A 27,178-nucleotide genomic window follows, 5' to 3' on the forward strand; every position below is an offset into this window, starting at 1 on the left:
ACTCTTGCAAGTTGATTAATTTGTTAAAGACTGTTAGGGTTCCATCTTGAACATAGTCATTCATCTGCCATTTTTGAGAAGGAAATCAATTTGTTATTCTGCTGTCAAGTTGGGCATCCCATAACACCTTTACCCTTGTCCAAGTTAAATTCCCTAAAAAACTAAACAACTAAGTCCATGGACTGTTTCTTAAGTCTGGAATCAACTGGAAAATGTGTGTTGCCTGGCTGTGCAAGAAGTAAAGTTGGAGCCAAAATCAGTGGCTCTCAAGGGGGTAGCAATACATTACGTTAACCTTTTACCATCCAGGGATGTACAGGTACATCACTGGATGAAAAGGGAAATATCTCATTCATCGCTGCAGCCACAGCGATGACCGAGATATTATTTTTTTCAGCCGGTGATTCCATTCACTGTAAACATAGTGCTAGTGGCCATAGAGCTGCTGGATTACTTTTTCAGGTGTCAAAAGAGTGTACCCCCCCCCACACTGTCACCTTTACTAGGCTCTCCTGAGCACCTGACAGATTTAGAAGAACTGATGTTGTTCCTCCCAGTGTGTGACATCAGAAACGGGAAGAGACGAGGATTTTGTCACTTCCGATTTTGGTTAGTTGTTTACAAACAGTTACCAGATTGTACAAGCATTTGGTCAAACTGATCTCGGTGTGATCAGATGCTAGAGAAGGAATCTGGGAGCAGGGGCAGACTGACCATTTGGAAACTCGGGCACTGCCCGAGGGCCCGGGGTCAGTAGGGGGCCCCAAGAGATGCCCCTGGTGCCTTTTTCATAGGCTTTTTTGAGTTTGGGAAAGGACACAGGGGCCCCACGATCCCCTATTGTCCGGGGGCCCCATGAGCAGAGGCAGACTGACCATTTGGAAACTTGGGCACTGCCCGAGGGCCCGGGGTCAGTAGGGGGCCCCATGAGATGCCCCTGGTACCTTTTTCATAGGCTTTTTTGAGTTTGGGCAAGGACACAGGGGCCCCACGATCCCCTATTGTCCGGGGGCCCCATGAGCAGGGGCGGACTGACCATTTGGAAACTCGGGCACTGGCCAAGGGCCCGGGGTCAGTAGGGGGCCCCATGAGATGCCCCTGGTACCTTTTTCATAGGCTTTTTTGGGTGTGGGCAAGGACACGGGGACCCCTTGATCCCCTATTGCCCGGGGGCCCCATGAGTTGTCAGTCCGCCCCTGCCCATGAGTTATCAGTCTGCCCCTGTCTGGGAGTCTAATAGATGTTCGCAAATGCAAACGTACGACTTGGTCCGACACACGTATGCGAGGTATCAACACGAACATCAGAGCAAGAGCAATAATTCTAGCTCCAGCCCTCCTGTGTAACTCTAAAATGGTAAGCTGTAAAAGCTTTTAAAGCATCTCATATGGAGATTTTTATGCACTGTAGTTTGGCACAGTTCCATGTGCATACGCAATTTTAAAGCGTGACACGTTGGCTATCAATTTACTCGGCATAACATAGTTGTTTATATTTTACAAGAAAATTGGGTATTATATTGTGTTTTTGTGCATTTAAATTTATTAACGTGCATTTTTACCCAAAACAATTTTGTTTGAAAATATCGTGCAACATTAAAATATGCGACACCCATCATTTTATTCTCTTGAGCCTCAGCTTTAAAAAATATATAATGTTTGGGGATTCTAAGTAGTTTTATAGTAAAAAAAATGTTTTTTTTACATGTAGGAAAGGAATGCCAGAATTGGACTGGTGTTAAATAATGAAAATGGAAAGTTTTTGAAATTAGCGTGTCATGAGTAGTGAAAGGAGGAACCATGGGAGGTAAAATATAAGATTAAACTTAAGGTTTAAAGTGTATTTAAAGCCCAAAGCTTTTTTTCTTTATTTAGTGGTGAGGGGTTAGTAATATTTGTTTTGGGTGGAATTCAACTCCAGTGATAAAATCCACATTTCCATAATATTGTCATAAAGGCAAAATCCATAGAATGCTTACTTGAAGCTCAGTCAATGCTGTGTTATGTAATGTGAACACAGCTGGCATTAGCCATGGTTGGCCCTCTGATCCACCCTCTGCGTGCCTTCAGGTGTTTGACAGCAGGAAAAAATACTGATAAAATCTGAGATCTGTCTGGAAAAGTATGTAAGTGTATAAAACCACAGTGTCATCAAGTACAGTCCTCCGTATCTATATGTCCCTCTGTGGTGGTACAGAAGATTGATCTGTTATGATGTTTTCAGGAAGATCTTTCCCTGTACAATGCCTAGAGCAACATTCTAGATGAACAGCATCTCTGCAGATCTACTCGGCTTTCTAAAGAAGATGTTTTACTGGATTTCAGATAATAAACATTCTGGAATTACTACTACTGAACACAACCTTTGACGTGAACACGTTTTATCCTGTACCATATTCTTTTATGAGATCACTTTTTTACAATTTGTTTCACCTTGTCATCATATTTTTATATATTATATATTTTTTATATATCTATCTATATATATATCTGCAGATTAAGCATAATGGATCAGAGTCCGATCCATTATGCTCCCCAATCCGCAGATCCAATCCATCCTGCGGGGATCGTCGGCTTGCTTTAAAACCTACCTTTTTGTGGAGAGATCAGTTAACCCCGTATAGGTTGCATGCCAATGATCCCTGCAGGATGGATCAGATCTGCAGATTGGAGAGGATAATGGATCGGACTCCGATCCATTATGCTCAATCCGCAGATCCGATCCATCCTGCGGGGATCGTTGGCTTGCTTTACAACTTACCTTTTCGTGGAGCCGGTCCGGTGTCACCCCGTGCGGTAGGTGTCACCAGTTGCGGTGCGCACCCCCCGCACCTGCCTAGGGACATCCCTGCTTTGGAGCCCTCTGATGTGGTCCTCGATCTCAAACCAGGGAAGCAAACTTCTTTTATATCCTACAGGCTTGGTGCTCATTCTGAAAACGCAGCAATACTCCTGAATGCAGGAGTCTATGGCAAAGCACAGCTAACCTGCAAGAAAGCCACAGGTGCACTGCGCTGGAGGTGAACCACAGAGCATCAGTGTTAAAGCAGTCTTATAGGGGCTTAGGACTGTAAGGGCTTGTTTACATTTGTGTTTGGGGGGGCGGTAAATTTTCACAGTTGAGATGTGTTTTTACTACATCCTCCCAACCGCTGGTGTAGCATCAGGGGTTGCAATGGTGAACCCACCCCGTGCTCCAGGGGGCATGTGTGGCCTTCCTGTCACATTCTATTTTACACTTGGACATGAGGGATGGCAGGCGTGACATATACAGGAATCGAACCTCTCCATTTTCCTGCTGCACACACTGAAAGCTAGCTTCTCATCTTCCTCCCTCCAGCATTCAACAGTTGCAGGAGGAAAATGTCCACTATGCTATTCAAAATAAAAAATGTTAAATTCTGAACCATTTCATTTCATTGCGGCTCACGACCAAATCACTTAAATGGCCCTCATTCTTCAAAAGGTTGAACACACCTGGTGTAGATTGATGAATAAGTGCCCAACCATACCCGTTCGATATTAGGTGTGATTTGGGAATTGAAATCGCACCTGAAATCGCATCTAATGAATGTGATTGTCAGTGTCTTAACATTTGCGATTTGCTGCAGCGCAATTTCTAAAGTAGTTCTTGCATTACTTTTTCTGCAGTTTTGTTGCAATTTCACATACATAAAATATCATGGAAATCGCCGTGCAAATTACAGGAAATCATTGAAAGTGTTCACAAGTAGCAATAAAGTCTTCAGAAATCACACCGGAAATTGCGCTGAAATTGCACACAAATCGCAACGGTGTGACCAATGACTAAGTGTGCTCCTCCTCCATTGGAAAACTTGAAGAAATTTGCCTTTATTAGCTGTTCTTTGTAAGTACACAGCACAAAAGGAAATGTGGCACTCTCTGTTCCTCCTAACTGCCTGGAGTTTGCATGTTCTTGATCTATGACTGTCCCTATGTCCTGTTGTACCCGAGTCACCGAAAACCGAAGAGTATAAAATCCGGAGCAGCTTTGCATGGTAGCCAATCAGCTTCTAACTTCACCTTATTCAATTGAGCTTTGATAAAAAAAAAACCTGGAGGCCAATCGGATACCATGCACAGCTGCACCAGATTTTGCACTCTCCAATTTTAGTAAATCAACCCCACTGTGTCACCTGTCCATCATCTCCATCAACACACCTATTATTATATCTTCGCATGCAACTTTTACTTTGAAGCTATACAGAGCAGCACTCTTTCTGTTTACTGCTATACACTAATTTAGACATCATTGACTTTACTTTGAATATATCCAATGGCATAATGGCTGAGCACGGCATAACTGACAATGTGTATCAGTATGGAGTGTTGTACGGAACACTTTTTATTTCTGTCTGAGAGCTTTATTCCCTAGAAACCTCCCATTGTCATATGATCATGATGTTTAACTAGATTCTTTCCCTCATTCCCCAGGCACATCAAATCTTGAGGATTCATCAACACAGATGTCAATGAAGGAGACTCTGGTGAATCCCGAAGTATTAATTTATGAATTTATAGGTAGTAGAAATCAACCCAAACAAAAATGAAACTTTCACTGGTTAGATGTTACTTTATAATATTTCTTTATTTCCAGGCCACTTTTCATTTTTCTGTGTTGTGATGGTTTGACTGACAATTACCCTGTCAATAGTGTACCCAATTGAGTGTTATATCATTTTCTAAGCTAACCATGTTACAGTCTTATTGTACATTCTCCTTTTGATCTACCAACAACTATAGAGACATATCCAAACCCATGGCTCTGCTCCAGACGTGTTCCTTTCATCCTACACAGACACAGATGCTGGCTTCCATAGACCTTCTCCACTCTCAAAGTATCAAAAATATGGATTTTCTTTCTGTATTTAATTTGTCAAAAAAGAAAGAAAAGTGCATACTTTGTTGTCTCCACCCAGAACCATCTTCCTCGATGTGTTTCACCACTGTTGGCTTGCTCACAAGGAAAGGGGAAGTTCCTTATACTTGTTAGAAAGCCAGCAGTGAAACGCGTCGAGGAAGGTGGTTCTAGGTGGAGACAACAATGCATGCAGTTTCTTTCTTTTTTGACAAATTAAATACTGAAAGAGGAGCCCCGTTTTGAAGTGTGGATTATATTTTTCTACCAATAACTATGTTGTACAAGAGCCTGCCAGACTGGATACAAATTGATTGTATAGAGTAGGTAGGTCCTCCTGTTACATAGTTTTGGAAAAATCGAAAGTTGATTGATCAGAGATTGTATTGTATATGGTGAGTCTAAAACTGAGCGTTTTCATCAGGCAGATAAAAGGTATAAAAATAATGTGGTTGTGTATTCACTAATAAATCATTAAAGTTGAATAAAAGGCTAAGCTATATCCAGCTTTTAAAAGAGATGTATGGGATAGGCTAAATAATTAACAAATATTACCATAATCATGAATCAGATGTTACTTCTTTCCTCCCTTCTATTGTTTTTCCAGCAGGGGCAGTGCGTTGCTCATGTAAGTCCCAGTAACGGACCTTTTTGTTCGATCAGTGCCACTGGCTATAGCCGGCAGGGAAGTCTCCTCACTATCACAATACAATACCTCAAATGTGTGGGTGGGGAATCAATTCATTTTCTTTCATTCAACCTGCTGGTTGAACAAAAGAAAATGAATCATGCATGGCCTGCCTTAGTACTTAAATGGCAGGCCAATGACATGATGATATCAGCCTTTTGCCATAAACCTGTACAGTATAATTTAAACTAGGAGAGGAAGAGGCAGCATTTGGAGCCAATCAGGTGTGCTGAATGCACGTGTGCTAACAGAAAACTTGCTGTTAATAGGAAAGAAGAATGAACAGAGAGATGACTTCATTAGTCTCCTGTTTGTAGTACTCTCTAGTGTGCTACTAGTGTTAGCTGTTAGAGTCTGTAATTAAATGGGGTTACTGCAGGTCAGGCTGGGTGACTCAGCAGGTTGGGACTCTATCACCTCCACCTGGTTCTGGAGGACCAGGAAGCTTCAAGAAGCCAGTGGACAGGAGGGGTGGAGACCTAAATCTGCATGTTTATGGGACTCTGGCCAATCCCAGATTTGGAGGCCCTGGTAGTGTGGTAAGGCCTACCCATAAATATGAAAGAGCCATGCTATCAGAGGAGTTGGGTGGAAGACGGAGTGCTGAGGAGGACGTCGGTAGCCTGGGAGGGGTCCCCTAGGTGTAGGGGGAGCTTGGCCCCTAGGCTGGGCTCAGGCTGGCTCAGGAGGGTCAATTCAGCATCACGGTATGAACAGGATCAAGGCCTGGGAACAGTGGGGGCAAGGACAGAGTAAGTCCATCAGCACACCCAGGGATTCACAAGGGGAGAGGCTGCCACATGTAGCAAGCTTTCAAAGGACAGCACTGTGCTTAACCCTTTATCCTTGTCCTGGGAGATCTTCAAAGCCAAAGCCAAGGCACCTCTGAAGAACCCAGAAGGCACACTGGTTGGAAAAGGCTGACCTAAACTAGACATATATTATTATTACCTCTAACTAATTAGTGCAAGGGCCTGCCTGATTGCATACAAATTGAAAGTGTTTAGGTTTGACCTCACTTTATATTGTTTTGGTAAATCTAAAGGAAATTGTACAAGAAGATTGTATAATGTAGATTGTAAGCTTGAAAGAGTAGGGCCCTCTAACCCCTCGTGTGCTGTTTGTTGTTGCTGTACTGTTTCATGTATTCCCCCCCCCCCCTCTATTGTACAGCGGTGAGCAAACCCATTGGCGCTATATAAATTCGATGTAATGTAATGTATGGCCAGCCTATACTGTTGAGATAAACAATTTAATACTGACAGCGGTGCTTACAATAATCAGCTCTTATTCATTTAAGTAAAATCTTTATCCCAAAAGAAAAAAAATGGTTTGCTGTAACTTATTATAAAGTATTAGTTGGAGTTTTGTTTAAATGTATTAGTTATGTCCATCTAAATATTTCAGTGCATTTAACACTCCCCTCTAGGGGTGGACTGACAACTCATGGGGCCCCCGGGCAATAGGTGATCATGGGGCCCCTGTGTCCTTGCCCAAACTTAAAAAAGCCTATGAAAAAGGTACCAGGGGCATCTCATGGGGCCCCCTACTGACCCCGGGCCCTCGGGCAGTGCCCAAGTTTCCAAATGGTCAGTCCACCCCTGCTCCCCTCCCACCAGACTGACAATGCTGCTGCTGTCTGAGTATGCTCCTCCATCCAGAGTGGAGCCTCTCTAGAACAGGACGTGTTGTACTGGCCAGATCACCAGGTGAAAATAAAGGGAAAAAAACGAATGCAGCAGACATTGGGGGGAATTCAATTAAGCTGTTGCACCACTTTTCTCCGTAAATCCCTCATGTTAATGTATTGTGCCAAATTCATGGAGCATATGCAACACTTTGGATTCTGACAGCGACTTGTGCACCAAATTCTGGTAGTTCTACAATGCGCCACTTTTACATTGTGGTGCAATGAATGCTCCAAATTCAAAATAAAATGACAGTTCAGATCTTACGAAAGTGGAGCTAATTAAGACCAAATCTACAGATTTTGCAAAAGTGTCTCACACACATTCTAAAATTGGGACAACATGCAACAAATGTAAGTCCGAGACGGGTACATCAATCTGGCTTATGCTGCACCACTTTTAGAATACATGAGAGACACTTTCACAAAATCTGTCTGTGCCAGTCTTTATGACTTCCAGGGAATGTGGTGTCATCTGCCTAGCAGTGTGTATTCCAGGAATGCATGGACAGAAATACAAATTCGTTGGCAGGTAAAACAGCTCCAATATTTGTATTTCATCTGTACATTTAGGTGTTTTCCTGAAGTTCATCTTAAAGCGGTGGTAAAGTCTGAAGTTTTTTTTTCCTTCATGCATTCTGTGCATGAAAATAAAAAAACCTTCTGTGTGCTGGCAGACATTAGATTAAGGAAGGTTTCCAACAGTTGCTCCCCCCACAGCCCCCTCCCCCAAATATTCCTGAGCTGATCTTGATCCAGTGATGAGCACAGGAGCCTCAGCTCTCTCGACTCTCTCTCTCCTCACTGGCTGAGACACAGCAGTGGGAGCCATTGGCACAGCTGTAGCTGTATGTGTCTTATGGACGAATAGAGCGGGGCTCAGGTGCGAGTGCACAAGTGCCTCCATAGCAAGTGGCTTGCTATGGGGGGCACTGGTCAGGTGGGATGAGCCAGGAATTCGAGAAGAGGAAGATCAGGACTGCTCTGTGCAAAAACTATTGCACAGAGCAGGTAAGTACTGTATAACATGTTTGTTATTAAAAAAAAAAAGAAACAACCTTTAACCACATCCCGGCCACCCTATAGCAGATATACTGCTACAGGGCAGCAGGGGTGCGCAAAATCACGCATATATACGTGATTTTGCATTTCCAGGAAGGGGCTACGTGCGAGCCACATGCATGCCCTACCCTTGCTGGCATTCGTGGCCGTGGCTGTCAATCACCGGGTCCCGGCCGGGAATTACCCGCCGGCACCCGGTGATTACCAAGGATCTCCGACGGGGAGGAGGGCTGCTTTGTTTACTAACTGTCTTCCTCCCTGTCAGCTCGGGCACACTGCTCTGAATGGCTGTGCACAACACAGCCATCCAGAGCAGTGTCCTTACAGTGAATCACCAACACACCGCCCCCCAGTAAAACACTCCCAGCACACAGTTAACTCTTTGATTGCCCCTCAGGTTAACCCCTTCCTGCCCAGTGCCATTAGTGCAGTGTCAGTGCTTTTTTTTAGCACTGATCACTGCATTGGTGTCACTGGGGATGTCAGTGACACCAAGTCAGTTCCCCCCAGTGTCAGTCAGTCTCGCAGTCCCGCAGTCCCACAGTCCCGCAATAAGTCACTGATCGCCGACATTATTAGTAAAAAAAAAAAGAAACAAATTCCAGTATCTATACTGCCAGTTGTAAACGTTATAACTTTCACATAAACCAATTAATTTACAGGTATTGTGATTTTTTTTTAGCACAGAGATGTAGCTTAAATTGGCCTAAATGTATGATGAAATTTGATTTTTAAAATTTTTTTTACTGGACATGTTTAATGGCAAAAAGTCAAAAATATTGTTTTTTTCTCAAAATTGTTGGTCTTTTTTTTATAGTGCAAAAAATAAAAAAACGCACAGACGCTCAAATACCACAGAAAGAAAGCTCAATTCATGGAAAAAAAGGAAGTAAATTTCATTTGGGTGCGGCGTTGCATGATCACGCAATTGTCAGTTAAAGTAATTCAGCGCTGTAATGCAAAAAAAAGGCCTGGTCAGGAAGGGGGGTAAATCCTTAGGAGGGGAAGTGGTTAATACCATATTAATCTTCTATTTGTAATAATTATGGACATATAGCTATCAGTAATTCTTGGTTTTACTCGTCTAACTCAACATATTTAAAAAGTAAGATTTTTTTTTCCTTTGCTATGGTTAGAAATCAATAAATGATTTTATAAATTAACAATAAATTACATTTTCACCATCATATACAGACAGAAAACCAAGAGTTCAACAAAAGTTGCATATCTAGACCAAGAAGCTGTGTGCTCCTTGATGGGGGACGTTCTGCCCATTATTGCACTGGTCTGGAGCCAAATTCTTCTGCAGATTCGGCCATTGGAGACCAGAAAATGAAGAAAATGGTAGGTGGCAGAAAGTGGATGGAACACTCCAAAATTGCTAATTGATGGCCAGCTTAGAGTGATTGTAAACTTAATTTTTTTTTTAAATAACAAAGATGTCATACTTACCTGTTCTGTGTAACGGTTTTGCACAGAGCAGTCCAGATCCTCTTCTCGGGTTCCCCACCGGCACTCCTGGCTCCTTCCCCCTACCGAGTGCAACCATAGCAAACTACTTGCTATGCGGGCACTTGAGTTGGTTCGATCCCAAGACACGCTCTGTGTGTCCATTGACACAGAACGTGGCTCAGCCCTGTCTCCTGCTCTCTGCTCACTGGCTGTGGTTGACAACAGTGGAAGCCAATGACTCCCGCTGCTGCCTCTTTGTCCAGTGAGGAGAGAGAGAGCAGAGAGAAGCAATGCTCTTGGGCACAGTGCTGGATCAAGATTGACCTCAGGTAAGTATAAGGAGGGCTGGGGGAGGGGGAGTTGCAAACCCTTACATGCAGTATACCCAGTGAAGAGGTGAAAAACTCACCTATATAAGTTGTACCTGTTTATCTGCAGTCTTCTCTTCTCGCCATTCGTTCCAAGTATAGACCTTATAAAGCTTGTCTGAGTGTTCAGAAAAAAGGGGCAGGGAGCTGAAATTACACACTGCAGACCTCAGTGAGGAGAGTTGTGAGAGCTGATTGGAGGGAAGGGACACACACCCCTCTCACACAGCACACAGGAACAGAACTGAGGCTGTCAATCTGCTGGATTTCCCTCCCCTGTCACCATTTTTCTCCTGGTGTCAAGAAAACTTGTCAGAAGTGATTCATGCTGATAGCAGAGGAAAGAAGCAGCAGGTAGAAATAACACTTAGTGCTCTGGAATGAGACAATTGCACACTTTAGAGGGATATGCTTTGTTCATATTTCATGTCAAAGGTTTACAACCACTTTAAGGGAAAAAACTTTTTGCCTTTGGAACCACTTTAACCACTTGCCTACCAGGCACTTATAACCCCTTCGTGCCCAGGCCGATTTTCATCTTTCAGCGCTGTCATACTTTGAATGACAATTACGCGGTCATGCAACACTGTACCCAGATGACATTTTTATAATTTCTATAATGTTTCACACAAATAGAGCTTTCTTTTGGTGGTATTTATTCATCATTGGGTGTAATATTTTTTGCGCTATAAAAAAAAAAAGAGCAAAAAAGTTTACTTATCTTCTATATGTAAGTCAGGGGTGCTCATCCAGTGGTCTGTGGGCCGCTTGTGGCCATCGGAGCCCTCTGATGTGGCCCTCCACCGCAAACCAGGGAAGCATACTCCTGAATGCAGGATTTTTGATGCACTTTCAGAAAGTGTACCACACCTGCAAGGTATTATAGAAGTCTATGGCAAAGCATAGCTAACCCATAGGAAAGCTACACCGCGATATGTGCCTGCTGTGTCCACCAGACACAGCAGAACACAGATCGCTGCACAAGACCCTCTGTGTGAGGTCCTGATTCATGTGATTACTGATTGGCCAATCGGTGATCCCATGAACAGTAGTAAACAAGATGTCACTTCCTTACATCATTGCTTACTACGTGTGAATTCTGTGAATGATCACAGAGGTCACATGGTACACGGCTATTCACAACAGCCTTGTACCATGTGACAATTTGTGACCAATCACAGTTCTCACAATATTTCTCAATGGCTGCAGGAATGCAGTCAGAGAGAAAGAAAAATTATTGTTTTTACAGCCTTTATGGGTGTAAAAGCAATCAGTGTTAAAAAAAAAAAATATATTCATCACCCCCCACAAGTAGTACAGTGGTGACACTGTACTGCTAGGGTGACAGTATGTAAAAAATAACCATAAATAATATATAAAAAAAAAATTAATAAAAATGAATTTGAAAAATTATAAAAAAATTTTAATAAACTAATTTTTTTTTTTTTTACCAAAAAGATAGCTGGATACATTTTGGCCAAGATTTAATGAAGAAAGATTATTTATTTGCAAACTTTTATAAGAAAAACACTTTATTTTAAAAATTGTTGGTCTTTTTCATTTATATAGCAAAAAAATAAAAATACCAGTGGTGAATAAACACCACCAAAAGAAAGTTTTATCTGTCTCAAAGAAATGCAAAAAATGTAAAATGGGTACAGTGTTGCACGACCGCGCAATTGGCATTCAAAGTCGGATAGCGCTGAAACCTGAGAATTGGACTGGAATGGAAGGGGGTGAAAGTGTCCAGACTTGAAGTGGTTAATAGTCATTTATTAAATAGTGTAAAAAAAGTGCAATGCTAATGAAAAAGAGCAATATGTAAATGTAACCCAAAAATTTTAATATAAATAATAAACATACACAAAGTGACTAAAAAATGAAATATGCAAAAAAAGGATAAATGCAGTGAAGCGCTCTGATCGGCACTATGGTGCCATAAAATATATGCAATCATCGCACTGAAGTGCACTAATGGTATAATCGAAATATGGTGAATAAAGTGACGCACTGGAGGAACAGCGCAATGGTGACAATAAATGGTGACTGTAGTGGAATAAATATACAAATAATCAAAATTCCACTACAATCACCATTTATTGTCACCACTGCGCTGTTCCTCCAGTGCGTCACTTTATTCACCATATTTCGATTATACCATTAGTGCACTTCAGTGCGATGATTGCATATATTTATATGTCACCATAGCGCCGATCAGAGCGCTTCACTGCATTTATCCTTTTTTGCATTTCCATTTTTTTAGTCACTTTGTGTATGTTTATTATTTATATTTACATTTTTGGGTATGTTTACATACTGCTCCTTTCGATTAGCGCTGCACTTTTTTTTACACTATTTTCTTTTGACTTCTCCAGAGCTTCCCCCATCCTCTGGAACTCTCTACCCCAATTTATCAGACTATCGCCTACTCTTCTCACTTTTAGGCAATCTCTAAAAACCTATCTCTTCAGGAAAGCCTATCCTGCCCTCAGCCAATAATGGAATCTTCTACTCTTCCTACCAGTCCATCCCCTACAGTTACTACCTTTTGTACCACTAGCCCCTCTATCTTAGATTGTAAGCTCCAAGTAGCAGGGCCCTCCTATCCCTCTTGTATTGAACTGTATTGTTGCTGTATTGTCTCCCGTTATATTGTAAAGCGCTGAGCAAACTATTGGCGCTATATAAATCCTGTATAATAATATAATAATAATATTGAGGATACAAAGGGTGGTCTGTGTTAGCAGCTCATTCTCCTTTCTCCTATTGTGCTCACTGACATCTTTATAATAATCATTTATTACCACAGTAAAGAGAAAGTTGGAAGGAGCAGAATAGAAACTATTTCACGAAACGAACAAACTTCTAACAGCAAAAGTGGTTTTCATTCGGGAAAGTACGTTTGTTCTAAAATTGAATGGTCGAACTGGATGGACTTTTGTCTTTTTTCAGCCAGACTAACTATCTAGCTATGAACATTAAATGCAAAAGTACTTTCGAAGATTTGTCAAGTCATCAAATGTTTTGAGAATTTTCGTAGGAATGCTTGTAGGAACATTCGTTTTGGTTGTCTACTACTGTATGGTTAGTTCAGGGTTGAGCAGGTCACCTTCCATTGTTCTCTTTGCCCTTTTTCTGGTTATCCCGGCACCTGCATGGATGTGGCCAGCACCCGACTTGTAGAATGACAGTCATTTAATGAGCTCTTAACTTTTAATACATTGACAAGGACAAACTGCCTTTTCTTGAGCTTGTCTCAAGCTGTTAGTTGTTATGTAGAATAAGCTTGATTGAGGTCATGCATGCAGCCACTTTGTAAACTGATCTCTCCTTCTCTACTGAGCCACCAAGCATGCTTTTGCATAGGGGCGCACTCATACATACACAACATTCCTGTCAAGCCAACTCTCTCTCTCTCCCTCTCTCTCCCTCTCTCTCTCCAGCTTGAATGTTCAGCCCTAATAAAACGCACAAGGCTCTGAGTGCAAATAGCAGTCCTGCTGCAGCCAGAGCACAGGCTAAGGGGACCAGGCTTTGCATGTGCAGCCGAGTGGCTAATCTTTGGACTGCAAATGAGTGGAGACAATAGATGCTGGCTGCCAATGCTCTAAATATATCTATTGGAGCTGAAAAGACGTTATCACTGGGGTGACACCAAAATAGTGCAGCTGGAGCAAATCTTTTCCCCTTTTTTTTTTCTTTCTTTCTTTTTTTTTTTTCTTTTTTTTTTACAGTGCTGAAACTTTGTATGCCAAATTTCCCAGGGTGAAATTTAGGAAGCTATTGAAAGGAAATCTGCAGACGTTTTTTTTTAACAAGTTGAGGACAAGATGGCATTGGTGATGCTGTGTGCCCTGTGGGCAACCCTGATGGTGAGCATAGAGGGCAGTGGGCAGAGGAAAGGCACAGACAGCGCAGGGAGAAGATTTAACCGGATCCAGCATGGCCAGTGCACTTATACTTTTATTCTGCCTGAACTGGATGGCAATTGTCGTGAGGGGGCTACGGAGCAGCAGTACAACAACGCTCTGCAGAGGGATGCTCCGCAAATGGATCAGGATTTTTCCTCCCAGAAAATTCAACATCTGGAGCATGTCATGGAAAACTACACACAGTGGCTGCAGAAAGTAAGTGTGCTTGTTATCTGCATCCTTTTCTTTTCCACAATTTTGGGGTTTTCAACTTAAAGGAAATACTCCTTTATAAAAATTGGGGTTTATCGCGTACCCCAGGAGATGGTCATTTCATTTCAGATACTACTTAGTCTGGCTTTATTACTGGTTTCTCCTAATTGGGTATAAATGTTTTTATAACATTTCATTATGTTTTTTTATTCGCTTTTATTATGCCCATTTTAACTGCTGAAATATAAATTGTAAACTGACAGTGATGTATGTCCAACATCCATAAAAGGTACCATTAGAAGTACCCCTTGGGGTACCAGTTCTCCAAGACGCTTGATCATATGGGTTGTAGAACTGATCACAATATAAGCATTTTAGAAAGTAGACACTATCCAATTCTGTGTTCCTTCTACTGGAGCTCAAGCAACGATCCCTCTCCCCCCCCCCCCCCCCAATCAATTTTCATCTTTCATTTAAATTGTGCAACATTTACTTGTATTATTTTTTCAGTTTGCCCAAATCATTCTCAGCATAACCTTTGCCTCATTTGTTACGTCAAACAAATGTTTAGAAACTTCTTCAGCCATCGGGGCCCTCAACATTCTAAAGATGTCCATCCGTTAGCTGGATGAGGAGACTGCCTTGTACTGTCTAAGTGGCAGCCCTTGATAATCCTGAGACATCGTTCTTGGGAATCACAGAGATCAGACAGGATAGAAAACCTTTCCCGATCACTACTGTTTTTCTGCGACAAGCAGTGTTCCATATTGACTACACAGAGCGTTCCTGCTCAGGGAAGATGATGATCCAAATGACACCATGAGATGGTCAGATGGTCATGACATATGATTGTTCTCTAATATTGAGGGTCACACTGTGCCTAGGTCTGAGGTTGCGCACAATGGCAGCAACATGCGATCACTTTAATGGTGGTCATACACACTTCATTTTTTTTCATCTGATCAATGTGAAATTTTATCAAAATTATCGAATTCAGAAACAATCATACAACCATAACCTTCCTTTCGATTTAGACTCGATTTAGATCAGATTCAATCAAACTATCGATTGGCCAGGGCAGAAAATGATCAGTTGTTTTGCATCAATCGGCAGTACTGAGATACTTTGGTCACAAATTCAATCGCATTTCTATTGATCAGATTATGCAATTGCATAGTAGAACAAAGATGCGATTGATAATTTATGATCATAACTTTCAACTATCAATCGAATTCCCACTGTGGGTCATATCGATCAAAAGGGTTGTGGACTATAAATTGATTATTCTACTTTATGCCTTTGGCCACCATCAGTTAGCAGAGATCAGACTATAGAAATGAATGATCAATGGTAGGAGGGCAACTTTTGCATGTGAAAAGTGATCTACTACGCACGTGTTCTTTGGAACTTAGAGGCTCTGATGGAGGAACTGTTCTGCTGTATCAACAGTTAGCTTCCTCTTTTGGTGTCAGTGTTCTGCACAGTCAGAATGAGAGGATGGTCACTGTAGAACACTTTCACTGTCCATGGTTTATGTCAAATTAGGCAAATTATGTCAAATTAGGCAATAACTGGTGGAGATGTTGCTCAGAGCAACCTATGGAATTTCCTCTAACAAAGGTGATCCTTTATAAAGTCATCTAATTAGTTGCCATGGACAGTTCCAGTTTTCATTCCTCACGTGTATCTTCAAGTAGTGCCCTATTGCTTAGACCACAGGTGTCAAACTGGTGGCCCTCCAGCTGTTGCCAAACTACAAGTCCCATGAGACATTGCAAGATTGACAGTTACAAGCATGACTCCCAAAGGCAGAGGCATGATGGGACTTGTAGTTTCGCAACAGCTGGAGGGCCCCCAGTTTGACACCTCTGGCTTAGACCATCCCGACTTTCGTTCTTGTAAAATACAGTAACTTGTAGCAACCACTTAAAATTCGCTTTACACAAGCTAGATCAGAACAAGAAGGATTCCGATTGCTTGCTAAGGGTGCCACACTTTGCTCTTTGTGCTATATTTTTGGTATTTGCCTGATGTTTCCAGTTTCCAGGGACAGTACCAGGTTTTGAGAATCTCTCAGCTGGAAATGTTGGTCCCTGGAAATGTCATTAGTCTTCAGTGCACACAGATCCCTGCCGGAGTGCAGCATGGTAAACCATCTGGTTATATACGTTGAGTGTTTCCAGTTAACATTTATATGAGGGCAGCGTTTTGAAAATGTTTGCATTTCACTTTTATGAACATGTCATAATTGGGGATTTACACCAGAACTCAAAAAAAAAATAAAAAAAAATTGCCCAGCATTAAAACCTTCAGAACAGAGCGTTCATCTGTGGGTGTCCCTGCCATTTACACCTATTGCAGCTGGCAGGTTTAAAGCCAGCCTTACCATGACGAACAACAGATTCAACTGGTACTTAGCAGTCAGCGAATATATCTGCTCCGCAACGAGCAAGGGGCTGAGTGATCGGTGCAACACATATACCAACCAATCAAATTCCATCTTGTACTGATCTGACTTCAGGGAAGTCAATTCTACTTGTCGCTCAGGGTTAGGGCATGTAGATCTTTGCTGCTAAAGTGTTTGTTGAATTATATTCGTGTATTCCATTACTTAGGCTGGCCATACATTGGTCGAAATTCCACCGATTTGTCATCCGAAAATCGGACCTAAGAATAATCGGCTGCTTTTCGCTCTGTTAGTGGGTCAAAGGCACCGGCCGATTTTCGTGGTTCCTCCCCTTTTCGGTGATCAGGCATGTTGGAAAATTTTCATGAAAATTTTCGACTCAATGATGTTCAAATCATCAGATCGTTTTTCTGAAAAGAATATCGTATGAGCCATGATCTGGAAGTAACAGAAGTTTTGCCTGTTATATGGGGTGAACTTTATGACTTGGTCGGCTGATTTTCAAAATCATTGATGGCACCATTGGATTACCAAGTGAACGTTTTCGATTTTTGGATGAAAAATCATTCGGAATTCAAACCATGTATGGCCTGCTTTAGTTTTGCATGTTAAGCTCTTGGTAGCTATGAGGTTATCATGTTTGCCCTTGCAGCACTGGAGCCCCGGGTTCAATTTCTGCCACGCACATCATTAACACAAAGTTTGAATTTGCATGCATCCCTTCTGGATGACTATGTTCTGTCCTATAGTTTGAAAAAACATTGACAGGCTGCAAGTGGAACAAAATCCGTCGATTTAAGTTTCCCAAAGTGGTTACATTGCCGTGAATGATAACTGTCACAGTTGCTTGTGCTCTCAGCCAAACTATCAAGCCATTAACTAGATCATGACTGATTACATGTGCAGCACCATGGCAACTGAAGATCAAGCAGAGGCTAAGATGCCAGTTCCCAGGGCTCTAAAGGATAGGAGGGTTTCGTTCTGCTTTAAGGCTAGATTTGGACACGTGTCCAAACCCGCAGCTCCTCTGAAGAGCGATTCACCTTTGGATTGCTTTTCAGAAGCGATTGACAGATGGTGAGGAGGCGACATGATTGCCTATTTTAGCCCCATTTTTGCAGAACAAATGCACTGCGACTTGTGGGACATTTGCAGCGCTTCCTCATTTGCTTGAAAGGCTCATGTTTGGTGAGCTTGCTGCTTGCCAATCTTCGCATGTTTCATAATTTTGCCATGGGTGCGAAGCATCGTGCCAACAGCAGGTAAACACCCCCTTCTGTTGCCATTGCAGCTTAAAGGGGGGCGCGAAGAAACTAGGTTCAACCACACATTTTTATTTCCTCCTAACCACAGATCTAAACTTAGCCTAGGTGTATCTCCTGCTCTAGGCTGGAATCACAGCTTTTCATTTTTGCTTGAGGCATTTTACAGTGAAATCAATGGAGACACAGCAAAACACACGTGTTAAGATGCACGTTAACACATATCACGATGTACATCAATGCGCCATGATATGCATGAATGCGTGTCGATGTGTGCTATGATATGCATTGACATTCAACACAAAGTGCATTGCATCACGTCAGCAGAGATTTCATGCATTTCCATTAAGATTAATGGAAAATACATCAGGAAAAATGTTATAACTGTGAATAGACCCTTAAAATGGTTGTAAACCTCAGACATGAAATATGAGCAAAGCATATCCCTCTATAGTGTGTACTTGCCTCAATCCAGAGCGCTAAGTATCATTTCTGACTGCTGCTTTGTTCTTCTGATATCTGAATGAGCCACTTCTGACAAGTTTTCCTGACACCAAGAGAAAAAAGGTGACGGGGAGGGAGCTCCAGCACACAGTCTGTGATTGACAGTCTCAGCTCTGTTCCTGTGTGCTGTGTGAAGGGTTGTGTGTTCTTTACCTCCAATCAACTCTCAGAGCACTCCACACTCAGTGTAACTTCATCTCCCCGCCCCCTGCTTTTCAGAGGTGATAGACCCTGCACTTTGAATGGGTGAAGTGGAAAGATGGCTGCAGATAAAAAGGTATAATGTATGTAGGAGGATTTGTTTCATCTGTGTATCACCTAAGGCCAGTCACTTCACTGGATATATGTAAGGGATTACAACCACTTTAAATTCAAAGAGCCTATTTTGATCTGTGTGCTGTTTTGCAGTTCATTGATACTGATGAGGCATGTAAAGTTTCTGATGCCAATAGAATAATGAAAATGTGTGTAAATGAACTACAATGCATGTTAAAAAAACAGTCAGGGATATACTTTGTCCATATTTCACGTCTGAGGTTTACAACCACTTTAACCGCTTGCCCGCCACCCTATAGTAGGCAGGGCTGCGCAAAATCATGTGTATATATACGTAATTTGCATTTTCGGGTAGTTGGTGCGTGCGTGCACACCGCCCTACCCATGCCGCCATTGATGGCTAGGGATGTCAATCACTGGGTCCTGGCCGGAGATTCTCTGCTGGCACCTGGCAATTCCCGTGTAAAGCTGACAGGGGAGAGACCTGTAAACAACACAGGTCTCTCTCCTGCCAGCAATAACATGCTGCTGTGTATTTCTCAGAGAAATACACAGCAGCATGTCTCCCTAGTAAAACACACACAGCACATATTGTTAAACAGCACACAGCACACAACACACAATTATCCCTTTGAGTGCCCCAGATGTTAACCCTTTCCTGCCCAGTGCCATTAGTACACTGTCAGTGCTTTTTTATTAGCACTGTTCACAGTGTTAGTGTCATTGGGATGTCAGTGGCAGTTAGTCAGTTCCCATCCATTGTTAGGATGCCTGCCGCAGTCCAGTTATAAGTCGCTGATTGCCGCCATTACTAGTATAAAAAAAGTAAAAATAACAAAATCCAGTAAATATAATGCCCAGGGGTGTATTTACCACAAGGCAAACAAGGCATTTCCCTAGGGCGGCATTGTAAAGGGGGGCAGCACTGCCCTCCAGAAGAAAGGACAGAAGAGGGGACACATGCAGCATGGGGACCAGGTGGGATCCGAGAGAGGCTGCGGGCTGCTTGATGGTGTATGTAGAGCCCGACTCTCATTCCCTGGGATGTCCGGAGCTGTGAAGGTGAGTGTCTTTCTCTCTCTCAATGGGGGGGGGGGGTGGTAGTGGAAGGCTCCATCAGGTGGGGGGTGGGGGGGCAGGGGTGTTGTTTGTCAATGTCAGGCTTTCTCCGTGGGTGGGGTGGGGGGTGTCATCTGATTTTTGTGTTGCCTAGGGCACTACAAAACCTAAATACACCACTGATAACGCCATTTGTAGATGCTATCACTTTTTTCACCTAAACCAATTAATTTACACATATTTTTTTTTTAGCAAAGACATGTAGCAGAATAAAATTTGGGTGAAATTTATAAAGAAATTTGATTTTTAATGTTTTATATCAAAAAGACAAAAATATATATATATTTTTTCAAAATTGTTAGTCTTTTTTTTATAGCGCAAAAAATAAAAAATGCTGAAGTGATCAAATACCACCGAAAGAAAGCTCTATTTGTGGGGAAGAAAAGGACATAAATTTCATTTCTGTACAGCATTGCATGACCACGCAATTGTCAGGTATATAACACAGCACCGTATTGCAAAAAATGGCCTGGTCAGGAAGGGGAGTAAATCCTCTGGAGGGCAAGTGGTTAATGTCTTTTTATGACACGCGTTTCCGTATGTTCCAAAGGCTGACCCAGCCCTTCCTCACGTTATCTAAAACCGAAAAAAAAAATGTTTGGGTTGGAGTTCTGCTTTACATTACTGTTAGGGCTCATGTACACGGGGCGTTTGGAAAACTCTTCTGAACGATGGAAACTGACTGCTAGAAAACGTAGGTTAAAAAACGTCAGTTTAGCCGCGTTTGCATACCGCGTTTATGAGCGTTTGCATTTAGAAGTGTTTTTAAAAGATAACCTTCCAAAATGCCCAGAATGCACTGAAAAATAGTAAAAAAATAACTATTTCAGACGTTTTGAGAGAAATGGAGAGCAGAAGCAGAGAGAGCAGTATGTGTTGAGATTTAACATAAGTAGATATGGTGGTGTAGCGCTAATACCATGTGATAATTGACATAAAACATTTAATAAAAGACTCAATATTAAAAGGGTGAATACACAAATTATATGAATAAATATAAAGGTGTACAGTGGTGCACCTAATGTGTATCCCAATAGAGAGAGCAGAAGCAGAGAGAGCAGTATGTGTTGAGATGAACTGTCTTTTCTGGTTGTCTTCACTATGGATCCCATCATGAGCATAATGCAGCACGTTCTATAATTGTTTCCTTCATGCGAAACCTGGAACTGACTGCGCTGGTGTACTAGGTCCATTTGAATACATGGAAAACGCTTTGCATGCATTTCTGATGATGAAAAAAGGCTCTGGACAGCATCTGGATATGGACCTGTCAAAAAGCGCGTCTAAACGCAAATGCTTGTAAACACGGTTATCTGAGTTTACAAGCATTTACAAGCATTTGGCGTTTAAAACGCAAGTAAAATCTACTCCTCAACGCAATTTTGGTGCGTTCAAAGAAACGACTGTAAACTCAACTGCTTGTAAAACGACTGGAAACAACTATGTGTACATGGACACATAGGAAAACAATAGGGAGAGTTCAGGGGCTGCTGAAAAAAAAACGATCAACAGCTCCTGAAGGTCAGTTTAGCAGCTGCAGTGTACATGAGCCCTTACCCAGCATGGCTTTTATTGTGTGTCTATGGCCATGTCAGGGACATCAGACTGAGAACTCCCTTGGGTCGGCACCTGAAATAAATGGCTCCGTATTCTTTCCAAGGAGTGAAGTGCTATATAAAGAACTAAAATAAATGTATAGGGGATGATTTACTAAAACTGGAGCATTCAGAATCTGGTGCAGCTCTGCATGGCAGCCAATCAGCTTCTAGCTTCAGCTTGTTCAGTTAAGCTTTGCCAATAAAACCTGAAAGCTGATTGGTTTCTATGAGGAGCTGCGGCAGATTTTGCACTCTCCAGTTTAAGTAAATCAGCCCCGTACTTTCTTTGTGAGTTTTTACAGAATCCCTAGAATTCTGCGATTAATGGGAAGAGTTTAGCATTTTATAAACCTGATAACTATACAATGCAGGTCACAAGCATGGAACATAAAGTGTGGTTGCTAAGGGTAACACAGACAGCTCTTATTTCAGACACTTTGCTTCACTCTCTGCCACTAATTAATAGTAACTTTACAAGTTTGTTTTCTGGCTGACAGCTTGTCTAAGGTTTCAGGTCGTGGTCGCTGTGTTTGCCTTCACACTTGTTTTTAGAAGGTATGCCCTATAATTGACTCCAGCCAGGCTCACAAAGTGCAGGGATTATTAATAAAGTGCCAAAATACAGCGTCTATTTATAGAGGGATCTGCTGAGTAAATGTCAGCGAACATACCTGGGAATGAGGCGGACCCAGCTAACCTTTCTGAAATCTCATTTATGAAATGTTTGGACAGGCTCTGTCTTCACGTGGAGAGATGGTGTTATCTCAGCTACAAGTCGCTGTGTTGTAATCAGTACACCATAGCTTTTATATATACCCTACCCGTGCCCTCCGCTCCTCACAGGACCTCCTGCTCTCTAGCTCCCTGGTCTCCTCCTCCCACCCCCGATTGCAGGACTTCTGTAGGACTTCCCCCATCCTCTGGAACTCCCTACCCCAATCCATCAGACTGTCACCTACCCTCCTCACCTTCAGGCGCACCCTGAAAACCCTCCTCTTCAGGGAAGCCTACCCCAACCTCACCTAACACCCGACCTCACCTAGCAATTAACCTCCTCCACTCCACCCACCACTCCATCCCCCACAGCCATCTCCTCCTGTGCCACCTTCCCCTCCCTCCTAGATTGTAAGCTTGAAAGAGCAGGGCCCTCGAACCCCTCGTGTAGTGTATTGTTACTGTCTTGTCTCATGTTATGTCCCCCTTGCTACTGTACAGCGCTGAGCATACCCTTTGGCGCTATATAAATACTGTATAATAATAATAATAATATATATATGTGACTTTGTATTTCCAGGTAGGGAGCATGGGAGGCCCTACCTGTGCCGCCATTGGCGGTTTCAGCTGTCGATCACCGGGTCCCGGCCGGAGATTCCTTGCCGGCACCCGGCGATCACCGAGTATCACTGACGGGGTAGAGGTCTATATTTAAACAATGCAGATCTCTCCCCTGCCAGCTCCTGCACATTGCTTTGTATGGTTCTGCATAGCAGAGCCATACAAAGCAGCATGCTTACAGTCTAAAGCACTCTCACAGCCCACAGTAAAACACACACAGCACACTGTTAACCCTTTGATCGCCCCAGATGTTAACCCCTTAATACCAAGTGTCATTAGTACAGTGTCAATGCTTTTTATTAGCATTGATCACTGTATTAGTGTCACTGGGGATGTCAGTGGCAGTTAGCCAGTTCCCCCCAGTGTCAGAATGCCCGCCGCAGTCCCACTATAAGTCGCTGATCGCCGCCATTACTAGTAGAAAAAAAAATCCAGTATATATACCGCCATTTGTAGACACTATAACTTTCATGTAAACCAATTCATTTACACATGTTGGGATTTTTTACATAGTTATATAGTTATTCTGGCTGAAAAAAGACAAACGTCCATCCAGTTTAACCATTAAAAAAAAAAAAGTTATAATCCTACACCCATAGTTGATCCAGAGGAAGGCAAAAAACCCAGCTAAGCATGATCCAATTTGCTCCTGCAGGGAAAAAAATTCCTTCCTGATCCCCCGAGAGGCAATCGGATATTCCCTGGACCAACTTTACTTATAAATGTTAGTATCCAGTTATATTCCGTGTATCTAGGAAAGAATCCAGGACTTTTTTGAAGCAATCCACTGTGCAACTTCAAGGTGTAGCGACTTGAAAGTATTTCCTGCACTACTTTGGTTTGACTTTCATGCAAATTGAGGGCAATTGACTTCAATGTAAACCTTCCAAGTTGTATGAACGCCGCACCTGAATAATATAGGTGCGACTTGTGTGCGACTTTGTACAGCACAAACAGTCATCCTTGGTCAAAGCCAAAATAACAGCAAAGTCACACTCATTCAAAGTCACATCAAAGTTGCATCAAATCGCACTGTAAAGTCGCAATGAAAATCATACCATTTTGAAGTCGCACAATGAATGAATGGAGTCTAAATATTATTATTATTATACAGTATTTATAATAATAATAATAATATTTAGGCTCCATTCATTCACCTGTGTGCTGTGTGCTGTGTGCTGTGTGTGTTTTACTGTGGGATGTGAGAGTGCTATAGACTGTAAGCATGCTGCTTTGCATGGCTCTGCTATGCAGAACCATACAAAGCAATGTGCAGGAGCTGACATGTTGCTTTGTAATGTGAACTGTATCGTTTGCTTGCACCTATACACAGCTCTGTACATGTGGAATGAGGTGATTAGTTCACCTTTATTAGCATTGCTTCCTGTTATATCAGTAGTGGCTTGTCTCTGTGATGAAGATTATTCTTTCCTGTGCGTGTGGTTCGTGTAGAACGATTCACATGGTTGTAGTTACTATCGGCCACTAGGGATTGTGCTGGGGTCGCTGTTTTCTTTTACAAGAATTTACAAGATACAAAACTCCAGATTGTGGATCTGAACATATCTAGACACACATGTAATTCAATCATCTGTAATCGTTTCCATGTATTGTTAAACTGAATATAGGATTGATAATTCCTTGCAGAAAAATGTTGGTCTGTGAAATCATAGAATAAAAATCAAATGGCAACAATGTCATCAGTTCCTAACTAGAATTAGCAGAGGACACAGAGAAGACAATTCACTACAAAAGCATAGAACCCTTTTCACAATGGGATTCTTGACTCAGTCTTGCATGCAGGGGCGGACTGACCATTTGCAAACTCGGGCACTGCCTGAGGGCCCGGGGTAAGTAGGGGGCCCCATGAGATGCCCCTGGTACCTTTTTCATAGGCTTTTTTTAGTTTGGGCAAGGACACAGGGGCCCCATGATCCCCTATTGCTCGGGGGCCTCATGAGTTGTCAGTCCGCCCCTGCTTGCATGTGATGTGTCTACATTAGGATCCTAAAGTGGAACTTTGGGGTTGATTTACTAAAGGCAAATAGACTGTGCATTTTGCAAATGCAGTTGCTCCAGAGCTTAAAGCGGAGTTCCACTGACCCTGTCAAAAAATAAAAGTCAGCAGCTACAAAAACTGTAGCTGCTGACTTTTAAAAAAACAGCCACTTACCTGTCCCTTGGTTCCGCGGTGTGTCCCCCGCAACCCGTTTCACCGGCCATCCTGTATTCCAGGAGGCCGGTAAGACCGGTATCTTCAGTACGGGCACCTGGCTGTGACAGCTTGCGGCTTCACAGCCGGGTACCCACTGCTCATGCGCAAGTAGCGCTGCGCTTCGTCAATGGTCCCGTAGTCTTCTGAGACCTGTCACGTGTCCCAAAAATCTACAGGGAGGGAGAGAGGGAGGACACTTTTAGCTTCCGATCGCCTAGGCGATCGAACCGGAAGTGGGTACCTGTCAAATTCGGGTACCTGCCCCCCAAAGGTACCAATCCTTAATGGGTAGCGGGGGAGCAGTCCTTTAAGCGGAAATTCCCCTTTGGGGTGGAGCTCCACTTTAATAAATGAGCAGAAGCTCTGCTGACTGCCATGAGCCAATCGTGTGCAAGCAAAAGTGTTTTTTTTCAATTTTCCTTGCAAGTGATTGGGTATTCTTTGCAAAGTGAAGCTGCACCTCATTTACTAAGCTCTGGAGCAACTGCACTTGCAGAGTGCAACTGTACTATGCAAAGTGCACAGTCTATTTGCCTTTAGTAAATCAACCCCTTTATGTATAAAACAAAAATAGGTTAACAAGCAGGATCTGTAATTCAGAAGAGATGTGCTTTGGCTCTTCTGCATTAAAATGACCTACCTGCCTGTCCACCCCATACAGGGCATGCGCAGCTCACTGTAGAAATGTGGCAATACCGATGCTGACTGCACTCCAATGCATGTACAGGAGCAGGGGTGGACTGACCATTTGGAAACTCGGGCACTGCCCGAGGGCCTGGGGTCAGTAGGGGGCCCCAGGAGATGCCCCTGGTACCTTTTTCATAGGCTTTTTTGAGTTTGGGCAAGGACACAGGGGCCCCATGATCCCCTATTGCCCAGGGGCCCCATGAGTTGTCAGTCCGCCCCTGTACAGGAGTGACATTATATCAGCCCAGCCAATGAAAGCTGCTTGCACTCAATACCCAGGGAGCTCCAGGATGCCACATTGCTGGAGCCAAGGTGAGTATAGTTCAGCTTTAACAAAATGTACTCACTTCATATACACAATCATGTGGACAGCAAATTTCTTAATGACTTATTTCATCTGCACATGATTGGTTAATTGACATGAATATTTACACAATGTCTGAAGATTGTCAACTCTATCAGTAAAGCAGTCCAAATGTAATGATGTTCTAATGACACCTATTAACAGTACTTGGATCTGTATTATATTGGAATGGGTAGAACACAGTATTACGTTTTATCATGTTAACTGCTTGTCCACCGCCCTATAGCAGAAATATTGCTACAAGGTGGCAGGGAATGTGTGATTTCTCATTTCCAGGGAGGGTGCACGCACGAAAGGATTCACTTCTGTAAAAACGTATTTGACCTATTATAATTTGTAGGTCAAACTTAAAGGTGAGCAGGGAGAGTATCTTGAGCACAAGCACGTCTTCTGGAAAGTGATTGTTAAACGCACTAATTTGGACATTCTGTGATTTGGGAGTTGGACTTTTATTGGAGTGTGGATTTATCTTGCATGGGATTACTGGAGGATTATTTTATTTCATTTATATGTCTGGATGAAGAGTTAGCGCACTACACGTTCTTGATTCATTTCTTTCGGTGGTTTTTGATCACCTCTGCGGTTTATTATTTTTTGCGCTATAAACAAAAAAAGACCGACGATTTTGAAAAAAAAAACTTAATTTTTTACTTTTTACTGTTAAATATGTCCAGTAAAAAAATGTAAAAAGTCAAATTTCATAAATTTAGATTAAAATGTATTCTGCTACGTCTTTGCTAAAAAAAAAAATCCTGATACGTGTAAATTAATTGGTTTATGTGAAAGTTATAGCGTTTACAAATGGCGGTATAGATACTGGATTTTATTTTTTATTTTACTAGTAATGGTGGCGATCAGCGACTTCCTTTGTTTATTTTTATGTATGGGTATGGGTGTAGTAGCGCACAAGTGTGAGCTTTTTCACCACTGAAAGAAAGCTCCATTTGTGGAAAAAAAGGACATAAATTGCATTTGGGTGCAGCGTTGCATGATCGCGTAATTGTCAGTTAAAGTAACGCAGCGCCGTATCACAAAAAACAAAGGGGGGGCGGTAAATCCTCTGGAGGGCAAGTGGTTAAAGTAAAACCTTTACTGAGAAAAATATGAGACTGCCATTGCCTAATCTGGAAATGCTATTTTCTTGGTTGTCAA

General features: G+C 42.4%; 1 protein-coding gene across 1 annotated transcript in view; it reads left to right on the forward strand.

The window, feature by feature from the left end:
* Positions 1-13,596: 13,596 nt before the first annotated feature.
* ANGPT1 (angiopoietin 1) overlaps positions 13,597-27,178 on the forward strand; it is a 468,377-nt gene continuing 454,795 nt past the window's right edge. Inside the window, exon 1 of the mRNA XM_089664458.1 lies at positions 13,597-14,262. Within this exon, the coding sequence (XP_089520584.1) occupies positions 13,966-14,262 (297 nt within the window). The 5' untranslated portion in view covers positions 13,597-13,965. The remainder of the gene's footprint in view (positions 14,263-27,178) is intronic.

The sequence above is a fragment of the Staurois parvus genome, unplaced genomic scaffold (genome assembly GCF_062004578.1).
Source record: "Staurois parvus isolate SC_StPar_1 unplaced genomic scaffold, SC_StPar_1.0 ptg000047l, whole genome shotgun sequence".
NCBI classification, from domain to species: domain Eukaryota; kingdom Metazoa; phylum Chordata; class Amphibia; order Anura; family Ranidae; genus Staurois; species Staurois parvus.